The 14644-nt window shown below is 38.9% G+C and overlaps 1 protein-coding gene across 1 annotated transcript in view; it reads right to left on the bottom strand.

Annotated features, from left to right (window-relative positions):
• Positions 1-14644, bottom strand: part of mia3 (MIA SH3 domain ER export factor 3) — a 39627-nt gene that overhangs the window by 4672 nt on the left and 20311 nt on the right. Inside the window, 14 exon segments of the mRNA XM_052095488.1 lie at positions 1242-1491; positions 4312-4380; positions 4547-4596; positions 8130-8198; positions 8500-8613; positions 8704-8804; positions 8911-8978; positions 11544-11579; positions 11679-11841; positions 11945-11956; positions 11958-12081; positions 12168-12195; positions 12197-12259; positions 12337-12392. Coding sequence (XP_051951448.1) covers positions 1242-1491; positions 4312-4380; positions 4547-4596; positions 8130-8198; positions 8500-8613; positions 8704-8804; positions 8911-8978; positions 11544-11579; positions 11679-11841; positions 11945-11956; positions 11958-12081; positions 12168-12195; positions 12197-12259; positions 12337-12392 — 1203 coding nt within the window.

The following is a 14644-nucleotide window of genomic DNA, read 5'->3' as shown; positions in this document are numbered from 1 at the left end:
ATGACCAAAAAGTTATATTTTGGTCTCATCTGACCACATGACTTTCTCCCATGACTCCTCTGGATCATCCAAATGGTCATTGGCAAACTTAAGACGGGCCTTGACATGTGCTGGTTAAGCAGGGGAACCTTCCGTGCCATGCATGATTTCAAACCATGACGCCTTAGTGTATTACCAACAGTAACCTTGGAAACGGTGGTCCCAGCTCTTTTCAGGTCATTGACCAGCTCCTCCCGTGTAGTTCTGGGCTGATTTCTCACCTTTCTTAGGATCATTGAGACCACACGAGGTGAGATCTTGCATGGAGCCCCAGTCCGAGGGAGATTGACAGTCATGTTTAGCTTCTTCCATTTTCTAATGATTGCTCCAACAGTGGACCTTTTTTCACCAAGCTGCTTGGCAATTTCCCCGTAGCACTTTCCAGCCTTGTGGAGGTGTACAATTTTGTCTCTAGTGTCTTTGGACAGCTCTTTGGTCTTGGCCATGTTAGTAGTTGGATTCTTACTGATTGGATGGGGTGGACAGGTGTCTTTATGCAGCTAACGACCTCAAACAGGTGCATCTAATTTAGGATAATAAATGGAGTGGAGGTGGACATTTTAAAGGCAGACTAACAGGTCTTTGAGGGTCAGAATTCTAGCTGATAGACAGGTGTTCAAATACTTATTTGCAGCTGTATCATACAAATAAATAGTTAAAAAATCATACATTGTGATTTCTGGATTTTTTTTTAGATTATGTCTCTCACAGTGGACATGCACCTATGATGACAATTTCAGACCCCTCCATGATTTCCAAGTGGGAGAACTTGCAAAATAGCAGGGTGTTCAAATACTTATTTTCCTCACTGTATATATATATAATAAAGAAAGTCAAATGAATATTAAATAACAAATAAATATTAAAGTTGTCACCATGTCTTAAAATATTTCCATATCTCCATAATATTCTACAATATTTATGTATTACTATACAAATTATTTAAAAAAAAATTTTTTTAAAAAAAGGCGTGGCCATGAAACAATATTTTGCATTTTTACAAAAAGTGAAACTGCGATTTCACGTTGTGATTTTGTTCCTAATATTTCCATTTTGGTGTCTTAATGCAAGGAATATTACAAATATGCTCCACATGGAGGTCTGGGCACCCCAAAAACTTTAGGCACCCCGGATAAACGTCCAATGCAAAAACTGTCAATCGACTGGCAGTAACAGCTGTGGGTGCAATGACAGGCTCTCACCAAAAGGTGGCGGTACTGGTCCATATGGGCCAATCGGAGGCGGGCCATAAGAATCCATGGGCAGTGGTCTGAAGCGCGGATCAGGGCCGAGGGGATGGCCAGGGGGCATCATGGGAGGAAGGCCGTTCGGCGGAACCGGTCCACCCATGATTGGGGGTCCATATGACTTTATTGGTGGACTCTGTGACGGGGCAGGAGAGTCCCGGATGGGCGACGGCAGGAAGGAGCCTTGGCTCTGAGATTTAGACAGCTGAAACAGAAGACAGAAGAGATTACGGTAAACTCAGGACAAACTGATGAGGTTTTACGAAGGTTTTACGAAGGTTTCCAGTTACACGACCCAAGCAGACGTCAATGAAACACTGTACGGCCAGAAACATCCTCTAAATACACAAACACAGACATGGATGCCAGACCAATTATATTCATATTAAATGAATATCAGTTATCAACGTATTAATTCAAACAAAAATGGTAGTAAATTACATTTTTGATTTACCATTTGGATTTTTTAATTATTTATTTTATTGGTATATTTAACTACATTTGAAAAGATCAAATAAATTAATACAAAAATCATTTATGTCTCCATTTAAAAATGATTATTTTCATATTTAACTACATTTCAAAATATTAATAATTTTATTGTTTACTGATTAATGATTTTATTGTTAAATTTAACTACATTAAAAAAATTCATTATTTTAATGTTTAAAAAATGAATTATTTTATTGTTAAATTGAACTACATTTAAAACATTCATTATTACAAATTAATTATTTTATTTTTTATTTAAATGCATTTTAATATATGAATTAAATTGTTTCAAATAAGTCTTATTTATTGGTCCATTTAAAAATAATTAATTTTTCATATTGTTATATTTAAATACATTTCAAAAGATTAAATAACAAAAAAAATAAAACATTTATTTTAAATTTGTCCATTTAAAAATAATTGATTTATTATTTAGTTATATTACAGGTGAAACTCGAAAAATTAGAATATCGTGCAAAAGTTCATTCATTTCAGTAATTCAACTTAAAAGGTGAAACTAATATATTATATAGACTCATTACAAGCAAAGTAAGATATTTCAAGCCTTTATTTGATATAATTTTGATGATTATGGCTTACAGCTTATGAAAACCCCAAATTCAGAATCTCAGAAAATTAGAATATTGTGAAAAGGTTCAGTATTATAGGCTCAAAGTGTCACACTCTAATCAGCTAAACACCTGCAAAGGGTTCCTGAGCCTTTAAATGGTCTCTCAGTCTGGTTCAGTTGAATTCACAATCATGGGGAAGACTGCTGACCTGACAGTTGTGCAGAAAACCATCATTGACACCCTCCACAAGGAGGGAAAGCCTCAAAAGGTAATTGCAAAAGAAGTTGGATGTTCTCAAAGTGCTGTATCAAAGCACATTAATAGAAAGTTAAGTGGAAGGGAAAAGTGTGGAAGAAAAAGGTGCACAAGCAGCAGGGATGACCGTAGCCTGGAGAGGATTGTCAGGAAAAGGCCATTCAAATGTGTGGGGAGCTTCACAAGGAGTGGACTGAGGCTGGAGTTACTGCATCAAGAGCCACCACACACAGACGGGTCCTGGACATGGGCTTCAAATGTCAAACGTCTTACCTGGGCTAAAGAAAAAAAGAACTGGACTGTTGCTCAGTGGTCCAAAGTCCTCTTTTCTGATGAGAGCAAATTTTACATCTCATTTGGAAACCAAGGTCCCAGAGTCTGGAGGAAGAATGGAGAGGCACACAATCCAAGATGCTTGAAGTCCAGTGTGAAGTTTCCACAGTCTGTGTTGGTTTGGGGAGCCATGTCATCGGCTGGTGTTGGTCCACTGTGCTTTATTAAGTCCAGAGTCAACGCAGCCGTCTACCGGGACATTTTAGAGCACTTCATGCTTCCTTCAGCAGACAAGCTTTATGGAGATGCTGACTTCATTTTCCATCAGGACTTGGCACCTGCCCACACTGCCAAAAGTACCAAAACCTGGTTCAATGACCATGGTATTACTGTGCTTGATTGGCCAGCAAACTCACCTGACCTGAACCCCACAGAGAATCTATGGGGCATTGCCAAGAGAAAGATGAGAGACATGAGACCAAACAATGCAGAAGAGCTGAAGGCCGCTATTGAAGCATCTTGGTCTTCCATAACACCTCAGCAGTGCCACAGGCTGATAGCATCCATGCCACGCCGCATTGAGGCAGTAATTAATGCAAAAGGGGCCCAAACCAAGTACTGAGTACATATGCATGATTATACTTTTCAGAGGGCCGACATTTCTGTATTTAAAATCATTTTTTTTTTTTGATTTAATGTAATATTCTAATTTTCTGAGATTCTGAATTTGGGGTTTTCATAAGCTGTAAGCCATAATCATAAAAATTATATCAAATAAAGGCTTGAAATATCTTACTTTGCTTGTAATGAGTCTACATAATATATTAGTTTCACCTTTTAAGTTGAATTACTGAAATTAATGAACTTTTGCACGATATTCTAATTTTTCGAGTTTCACCTGTAATATAACCACATTTTAAACATGAATTTAACAAACAGATTTTTTTTATTTATTTACATTTTCATGTTTAATAAACTGATAATTGATTTCTTTATTTCATTTTCAAGTGTCACTCCAAGTCCTCTATAATCTTGAAGCATTTGCACTATTCTATGCATTGGACACATTTTGAAATGCAGCGCATGAAGTCGCACTTGCGTAGAGCATGTTTCAGGCCAAAGCCATGCACCTGATCCCATAACGCTCTCACAAACAGGAGTTTTGTTAAACATACCAAACGTTTGGAGCACAAGACCCACACAGTGATTAGAAAGTAAAGAGAGACTTTACTTGACCATCAAAATACTCGTAATGTTTATCAGACTCGAAAGAACACGATCATTGCCTTTTACTTCCCAAAAACAGCTGACAAAATCCGTGAGTAAAAGCCACAGCCAAGTCAGAAGTGTGTAGTCGGCAGCCCATCACAGTGAACTTCAGATAGTGCACAAACCAGCCCATTACCATCCCAGTACCCCAAACCAGTACTCACAGGTTCTACAGGGTCAGACGAGACCTGCTCGGAGGCGGCCTCGGCCTTCTCTATGACGGGTGCGGTCTGCTTTAAAGCAAACACCCCCACCAGGTTTAGTGGACAAGAACAAATTAATATTTACATGGCCAAAGTTTTTATAAAAATGTAGATTGGAATTCCTTCCATTGACATTTAATGATATCACGTCAATACATCAGAGCTCAAACAAACACACAATAATGAAGATCCTCACCATCGGTCCGTCATGTGCACATGGAGATGATGTCATGGGGGGGAACATTTCTAAAAACAAAAAAACAAATGATAAGATTGATTTGTAGATTGATTTGATTCAATTCTGATTCACAAGCTTTCGATTTGATTCTGATTCATTTGAATAATATTGAATTTATGAAGAAATTTTTTTTACATATTAAAAAATTATTTGATTCGATTCTGATGCACACGCTTTCGATTCGATTCTGATGCACACGCTTTCGATTCGATTCTGATGCACACGCTTTCGATTCGATTCCGATGCACACGCTTTCGATTCGATTCTGATGCACACGCTTTCGATTCTGATGCACACGCTTTCGATTCGATTCTGATGCACACGCTTTCGATTCTGATGCACACGCTTTCGATTCTGATTCACACGCTTTCGATTCGATTCTGATGCACACGCTTTCGATTCGATTCTGATGCACACGCTTTCGATTCGATTCTGATGCACACGCTTTCGATTCTGATGCACACGCTTTCGATTCTGATGCACACGCTTTCGATTCTGATGCACACGCTTTGCACACGCTTTCGATTTGATTTGATCCTGATTCACACGCTTTCGATTCGATTCTGATTCACAAGCTTTCGATTCGATTCTGATTCACAAGCTTTCGATTCGATTCTGATTCACACGCTTTCGATTCGATTCTGATTCACAAGCTTTCGATTCGATTCTGATTCACAAGCTTTCGATTCGATTCTGATTCACACGCTTTCGATTCGATTCTGATTCACAAGCTTTCGATTCGATTCTGATTCACAAGCTTTCGATTCGATTCTGATTCACAAGCTTTCGATTCGATTCACACGCTTTCAATTCGATTCGATTCACACACTTTCAATTCGATTCTGATTCACACGCTTTCAATTTGATTCTGATTAATTTGAATAATATTGAATTTATGAAGAAATTTTTTATTCAATTCTGATTCACACGCTGTCGATTCGATTCTGATTCACACGCTTTCGATTTGATTCTGATTCATTTCAATAATATTGAATTTATGAAGAAATTTTTTTTACATATTAAAAAATTATTTTATTCGATTCTGATTCACACGCTTTCCATTCGATTCTGATGCACACGCTTTCCATTCGATTCTGATGCACACGCTTTCGATTCGATTCTGATGCACACGCTTTCGATTCTGATGCACACGCTTTCCATTCTGATGCACACGCTTTCCATTCGATTCTGATGCACACGCTTTCCATTCGATTCTGATGCACACGCTTTCCATTCGATTCTGATGCACACGCTTTCCATTCGATTCTGATCCACACGCTTTCCATTCGATTCTGATGCACACGCTTTCCATTCGATTCTGATGCACACGCTTTCGATTCTGATGCACACGCTTTCCATTCGATTCTGATGCACACGCTTTCGATTCTGATGCACACGCTTTCCATTCGATTCTGATCCACACGCTTTCCATTCGATTCTGATGCACACGCTTTCCATTCGATTCTGATCCACACGCTTTCCATTCGATTCTGATGCACACGCTTTCCATTCGATTCTGATGCACACGCTTTCGATTCTGATGCACACGCTTTCGATTCTGATGCACACGCTTTCGATTCTGATGCACACGCTTTCGATTCTGATGCACACGCTTTCGATTTGATTCTGATTCACAAGCTTTCGATTCGATTCTGATTCACACGCTTTCGATTCGATTCTGATTCACAAGCTTTCGATTCGATTCACACGCTTTCAATTCGATTCGATTCACACACTTTCAATTCGATTCTGATTCACACGCTTTCAATTTGATTCTGATTAATTTGAATAATATTGAATTTATGAAGAAATTTTTTATTCAATTCTGATTCACACGCTGTCGATTCGATTCTGATTCACACGCTTTCGATTTGATTCTGATTCATTTCAATAATATTGAATTTATGAAGAAATTTTTTTTACATATTAAAAAATTATTTTATTCGATTCTGATTCACACGCTTTCCATTCGATTCTGATGCACACGCTTTCCATTCGATTCTGATGCACACGCTTTCGATTCTGATGCACACGCTTTCGATTCTGATGCACACGCTTTCGATTCTGATGCACACGCTTTCGATTTGATTCTGATTCACAAGCTTTCGATTCGATTCTGATTCACACGCTTTCAATTCGATTCGATTCACACGCTTTCAATTCGATTCGATTCACACGCTTTCAATTCGATTCGATTCACACGCTTTCAATTCGATTCGATTCACACGCTTTCAATTCGATTCGATTCACACGCTTTCAATTCGATTCGATTCACACGCTTTCAATTCGATTCGATTCACACGCTTTCGATTTGATTCTGATTAATTTGAATAATATTGAATTTATGAAGAAATTTTTTATTCAATTCTGATTGACACGCTGTCGATTGGATTCTGATTCACACGCTTTCGATTTGATTCTGATTCATTTCAATATTGAATTTATGTAGAAATTTTTTTTACATATTAAAAAATTATTTTATTCAATTCTGATTCACACGCATTCCATTCGATTCTGATGCACACGCTTTCCATTCGATTCTGATGCACACGCTTTCCATTCGATTCTGATCCACACGCTTTCCATTCGATTCTGATCCACACGCTTTCCATTCGATTCTGATGCACACGCTTTCCATTCGATTCTGATTCACACGCTTTCCATTCGATTCTGATCCACACGCTTTCCATTCGATTCTGATCCACACGCTTTCCATTCGATTCTGATGCACACGCTTTCCATTCGATTCTGATGCACACGCTTTCCATTCGATTCTGATCCACACGCTTTCCATTCGATTCTGATTCACACGCTTTCCATTCGATTCTGATTCACACGCTTTCCATTCGATTCTGATTCACACGCTTTCCATTCGATTCTGATTCACACGCTTTCCATTCGATTCTGATTCACACGCTTTCCATTCGATTCTGATCCACACGCTTTCCATTCGATTCTGATTCACACGCTTTCGATTCTGATTCTTATATGATTTGATTCTGATTCATTTGAGTAAATATTGTATATAATTAAGCATTTGTTTCACTTTAAAAACATTTGTGGACATCCGATTTGCAGTTGTTAATTTGTATCATGTATATCTCTACATATCAGTACTAGAGGTCTGCAACCTGAGAACCTAATGTGACGGTATCGTTCGGGCGGGGCGGGCGGTTTGGAGCTTCATTTTAAGGCCGTGCAGACCTATAATTAGTACCCACATCTGCCATTGAAAAAATATTCTATTTGGCCACCAAGTGTACTAAAAGCCGTGCCAGTGGGCCAGTTGTGTCTATACTGGATATACTGTGTCTCTCTGATTTAAATATAATTAAAATAAAAAATAAGGCATTAGAGTTGGTAAGATTGATTCATTCCCGTGAATCAGTTTAAACTGTCTATTTCAAAACTCTGATTCAAAGATTCACTTGTGGCATCGATCAAAAACGTTCGGGGCATTTTACATTGAGTGTTTCATTCAAATATATGCAAAACAATGTTTCAAGAAGGAACATTTTAACAAACATGCATTGAAACGTACCTGGTCGTGAGGGCAGTGGGTGTCCAAGCTCTGAGAAACGCCCGTGGAGGTCAGAGGGGGGTCGTGAACCTGAAACAGATCAACAACTGATTAGGAATCAATATCAGTCGATCCTGCCCCTGGAAATACAGCCCGAGGCCTCTGAAGCTCAGAGGGGAAAACATCGAGAACGTTTGTAATGTGACAAAGATGCAAAGACAGACTGAAGAGGAAAAACGGAGGGAAGAACCAGGAAAAACAGGAATAGCAAAGCTAGAATAAAAAAAAAAAAAGGATGGAGATGGATTTAGTTGAAGGAGCAGGTCAGAGGTAGGTGAGGTGGAGACCGGGGAAGACAAGGAACTGAGGAGATGACTCAACGATGACTCACCAAACGATTCGTTCCGTCGCCCTAGAGGTGCAGAGGGGGGGCGTCCCGGACCCTCTATCATTAGAGGAGGAGAAGGAGCCCCCCCACTCACAGGAGACGGCCCGTACGAGTCACCTGTTTAGACCGATTAAACCAGGACAATCAGAAAGAAGTTGCTGTGGTGACGTTACACAAGAAATGCAACATTTAAGAGGATCTACTCGCCTCTCCTCATAGGTGGCATGTGCCGTTCTGGAGGTCCAGAGTTCAGTTTGAACAGACTCGTTTGCTCCATGTCTGAGATTTTATCTCTGAGCACAACAAGCCTACAGAATAAATGCAAAAAGATCAGCGTTTAATAACAATATTGAAAATAAAAAACAATTATGCACGATCGTGAAATGCGATTAGTGGGATTTGATGATTACGCACTTCTGACGAAGGTTGGCCAATTCTCTTCTCTCCTCCACCAGAGCTCGCTCTGAGGCACGGGCTTTCAACTAATTCAAATAAACAGAAAAACAGGGATGCTTGATATATCCGTACGGACCAAAATGACATGGATAATAGAAAATAAGCATATATAAAGATTGATACAAGCAATACTACTCCAAGTGAACGCTCTATCGCGACCGTTAGTCACTGAAAAGAGAGCTGAGCCAGAAGGCAAAGCTCTCGATCAACCGGTCAATTTTTGTTCCTACCTCACCTATGGTCATGAAGGCTGGGTCATGACCGAAAGAACTAGGTCAGCGAGTACAAGCGGCTGAAATGGGCTTCCTCAGAAGGGTGGCGGGCTTCTCCCTTAGAGATAGGGTGAGGAGCTCAGTCATCCGTGAGGAGCTCGGAGTAGAGCCGCTGCTCCTTTGCGTCGAAAGGAGTCAGTTGAGGTGGTTTGGGCATCTGGTAAGGATGCCCCTGGAGCCTCCCTAGGGAGGTGTTTCAGGCACGTCCAGCTGGGAGGAGGCCTCGGGAAGACCCAGGATTAGGTGGAGTGATTACATCTCCACACTGGCCTGGGAACGCCTCGGGCTGCCCAGTCAGAGCTGGTTAATGTGGCTCGGGATAGGGAAGTTTGGGGCCCCTGCTGGAGCTGCTGCCCCCGCGACCCGACTTCGGATAAGCGGTTGAAGATAGATGGATGGATAATTATCCATTAGTTATCCATCTTTTTGACTGTATTTTATAATACTTGGGTTAAAAGTGTAAATTTTGCATTATACCAAATAGAGGTGGACCGATAGTGGATTTGACGGATACGGTAACTAAGGTGCTGGAAAAGGCAGATAACCGATTAATCAGCTGATTGTGATTGTGGAGACTTTGCTTCGTTACAATGCTCTATATTTACCAAAATAAGCTTTTAATAGCCTCTATATTCACCAGATTAAGGATTTTGCCTATATGTTTCACCAGATGAGGTTTCTATTATTGTTATATGTGCTGACGGGCACATTTCCATACAGCCACATTTTTATTTAATCCTGTGATTCAATTTAAAACACTTGATATATATAATAAAAATCTAAACCAAATTAAGTGAGGATAAAAATGGATGAATATTGTCAATCATTGATTGTTTTGATAGCAGAGGCCACGGTTATAATGTGAAACAATGTTGTTCTAACTATAAAATCCTCCACGGAGTAAAACTGATATATCGGTCTATGTCGAACAACAAAAACAGAAAAAGTAAAAACTATCAGCAACTGTCGGCATAGATTTACGATAGTTCCTAAAATCAATTATCGGCACCAATTAATCGGTAAAACCGACATATCGGTCTATGTCGAACAACAAAAACAGAAAAAAGTAAAACTATTAGCAACTGCCGACATATTTACTGATAGTTCCTAAAATGAAGTAATCGGTAAAACCGATATATCGGTACATGTCAAACACCAAAAACAGGAAAAAGTAAAAACTGTCGGCATAGATTTACGATACTTCTTAAAATCAATTATCGGCACTAATTATTCAGTAAAACAGATATACCGGTCTATGTCGAACAACAAAAACAGAAAAAAGTAAAAACTATCAGCAACTGTCGGCATAGATTTACGATAGTTCCTAAAATCAATTATCGGCACCAATTAATCGGTAAAACCGACATATCGGTCTATGTCGAACAACAAAAACAGAAAAAGTAAAAACTATTAGCAACTGCCGACATATTTACGATAGTTCCTAAAATGAAGTAATCGGTAAAACCGATATATCGGTACATGTCAAACACCAAAAACAGGAAAAAGTAAAAAACTGTCGGCATAGATTTACGATACTTCTTAAAATCAATTATCGGCACTAATTATTCAGTAAAACAGATATACCGGTCTATGTTGAACACCAAAAACACAGAAAAAGTAAAAAATATAAGGAACTGTCGGCATAGATTTACGATAGTTCCTAAAATCAATTATCGGCACCAATTAATCGGTAAAACCGATATATCGGTCTATGACGAACACAAAAAATATAAAAAGTAAAAACTATCAGCAACTGTTGAAATAGATTTACGATAGATCCTAAAATCAATTATTGGCACCAATTAATTGGTAAAACCGATATATCGGTCTATGTCGAACAACAAAAACAGAAAAAAGTAAAAACTGTCAGCATAGATTTACGATAGTTCCTAAAATGAAGTAATCGGTAAAACCGATATATCGGTACATGTCAAACACCAAAAACAGGAAAAAGTAAAAACTGTCGGCATAGATTTACGATACTTCTTAAAATCAATTATCGGCACTAATTATTCAGTAAAACAGATATACCGGTCTATGTTGAACACCAAAAACACAGAAAAAAGTAAAAAATATAAGGAACTGTCGGCATAGATTTACTGATAGTTCCTAAAATCAATTATCGGCACCAATTAATCGCTAAAACCGATATATCGGTCTATGACCGAACACCAAAAACAGAAAAAAGTAAAAACTATCAGCAACTGTCGGCATAGATTTACAATAGTTCCTAAAATCAATTATCGGCACCAGTTAATCGGTAAAACCGATATATCGGTCCACGCCTAACACCAAGAACAAATTTTGAGAATTACTCACCCAGTTCTCATGCGCTTTCTTTTCCTGGGTTGCCACCTATTAGAAAGATCACATGACAAAACAATGACAATGTGACCGTGATGTGGAAAGACAGTGTAGTGACATTATAAAATAAACACAATGAGAGTGTCTCACCTCGGTTTTGAGAGATCGTTCGCTCTGTTGCATCTCCTCTTCGATGTCTTTGATCTTCTGTTTGAGAGATCTCACCTCCTCCTCAGACCTCACAGCTTTGCCGTCCACCTCACACAGCTTCGTCTCCTTCTCACGTCTCTCCAGCTCCTCCTAGGCCAACTTCCTGTGAGACAGGAGCACACAGGAAGTGCACGGGCAGGATCAGTAAAACAAATAGGAGTGGCGTCAAACCCAAAGGTCAGATTCGAAATGTTAAAGTGTCTTACTGTTGAAGGGCTCTCCTTCTGCTGGTAAAGCTCACTGGTGATCTCCAGTCTCTGTTGAAGGTTCTTGAACTGGTTTTCCAGGTGAGTCTTCTCATTCTTCAAATGCATCTGATCGTGCATGACCTTCTGATATTGCTCTACAATAAAAACAGAGCAAAAGTAGATGAGGAAAAATCCAAACGACAGTCTGCAGGTGTTCAAATAAACGCAGCCGTCTTCATACCCTCCAGCTCTTGTCTGCTTTTCTGTTCAGGCGAGGAGACTCTCCATGTAGTGATTTCTCTCCTCTTCAACAACACCGAGAGTCGCTTTAATCTGAGATACAATATTGGCATTAAACACAAGAGCAGTGCGAAATTATACCCCAATAATATGACGTGAAACAGACGTACCCTTGAGACGTCCATCATCTGTTTGATTCTCAGTCTCATGGTGTCCATCTTCATGTCTGAAATAAAGCAGAGGTTTGAGATCAGCACAGAGAACCTCATCCAACCATACCTGTAACTCAGAGATTATTAAATGTTTTATTAGCAATAATAAACAAACAGGCCTTTTATAGTTGCTAAGAAACATATGATCAAATATCCTTCAAGAGACAGTGACACAATGATTTACAATGCATGTCTGGTGACGTTTCAACATGTGATTATCCAATCAGCCAATCGTGTGGCAGCAGTGCAGCGCATACAATCATGCAGATACGGGTCAGGAGCTTCAGTTAATGTTCACATCAACCATCAGAATGGGGAAAAAAATTTGATCTCAGTGATTTGGAGCGTTGGTGCCAGACAGGCTGGTTTACATTTACATTTATGCATTTGGCAGATGCTTTTATCCAAAGTGACTTACAGTGCACTTATAACCGGGACAATCTCGAGCAACCTGGAGTTAAGTGCCTTACTCAGGACACATGGTGGTGGCTGTGGGGATCGAACCAGCAACCTTCTGATTACCAGTTATGTGCTTTAGACACTACACCACCACCACCCCTCCTATCTGGGCTTTTCATACACAACGGTCTCTAGAATTTACTCAGAATGGAGTGGTGGTGGCGTAGTGGCTAAAGCACATAACTGGTAATCAGAAGGTTGCTGGTTCGATCCCCACAGCCACCACCATTGTGTCCTTGAGTAAGGCACTTAACTCCAGGTTGCTCCAGGGGATTGTCCCTGAAATAAGTGCACTGTAAGTCACTTTGGATAAAAGCATCTGCCAAATGCATAAATGTAAATGTGATTCAGTGCATTGAAAAGCACAAAACTGTAAAATAATGATGCATGCGCACATCTAGTTCACAACATCAAGCAGTTTAAACCTTTCTAACTGCAACTACAGATCAGCAAAACACTTGAATCTCTCCACAACACCTCACAAATACAGCGACTATTTACAGCAGAGGATTTAGTGTCCGACAGTGATTGTATTGTTGATGCATTGCTTTGATGAGAGTCGAAAGTTGTTATTGAGGGTTTTAACCTGTTGATACGCACCCTACTGAAAATGACACACCTGAGCTTAAATGCTTGTATTTACGGGACCCTTTGGACTAAGGACACAGTTGTAGTATCTTTTGAAAGAGACACTTTGGGCTTTATTTCACAAGTTTCACAATTAATATATGTTGTTATTTTTTAAAGTTAGAGAAGCTAAAGTTCATAGTAATGGAAATATTTTGTGCTGAACATGTTTTTATAATGTAAATAAACAATAATAAAAGTGTCAAGACACTGCAGAAATACAATGTCCTCAAAGTCACGAGTCTAAAGAAGTTTCATTTCTAATCTGAAGATGATTTAATAATAAATGAGTTCCTGCAGCTTTAATCTCTGTAAAATCTCTGGAAGTGTTCAGAGTAAAATTAAGCTCCGCCTCTCAAGACGACACTAAATCTGACGGCACTGCTCGACTATTATGAATAAAACTACGCCACATTTTTATAAACAGACTTTGGAGACGGGCTGGTTTTGTTTATGAGACTCTAATATATCAGATCATAAACAGTTTTACAACATGAATGCTGCTCAGATTGCAGTTTGATGAAGAACGATGACTAAGGCGAGATCTCATGTAAACAATATATCAATGTTTCTCACATTTATCACTTTTATGGACCAAAAGTGCGATTCGATGTTTTTAATGAACGCTTGTCATGGACGATTGACCCAAGTGTGTTGAACTGGATTCATCTGCCGATCATGTTTTCATAAAAAAGTCCCATTTTGATATTGCATGTTTTCATAAAAAAGTCCCGCTTTGATATTGCATGTTTTCATAAATAAAGTCCCATTCTGATATCGCATGTTTTCATAATAAAAGTCCCGTTCTGATATTGAATGTTTTCATAATAAAAGTCCCATTCTGATATCGCATGTTTTCATAAAAAAGTCCCGCTTTTGATATTGCATGTTTTCATAAATAAAGTCCCATTCTGATATCGCATGTTTTCATAATAAAAGTCCCGTTCTGATATTGCATGTTTTCATACTAAAAGTCCCGCTTTGATATCGCATGTTTTCATAAATAAAGTCCCGTTCTGATATTGCATGTTTTCATAATAAAAGTCCCGTTCTGATATTGCATGTTTTCATAATAAAAGTCCCGCTCTGATATTGCATGTTTTCATAATAAAAGTCCCGTTCTGATATTGCATGTTTTCATAATAAAAGTCCCGTTCTGATATTGAATGTTTTCATAATA

Source organism: Xyrauchen texanus, chromosome 28 (genome assembly GCF_025860055.1).
Source record: "Xyrauchen texanus isolate HMW12.3.18 chromosome 28, RBS_HiC_50CHRs, whole genome shotgun sequence".
Taxonomy (NCBI): domain Eukaryota; kingdom Metazoa; phylum Chordata; class Actinopteri; order Cypriniformes; family Catostomidae; genus Xyrauchen; species Xyrauchen texanus.
This window is presented reverse-complemented; position numbering and strand designations above follow the sequence as displayed.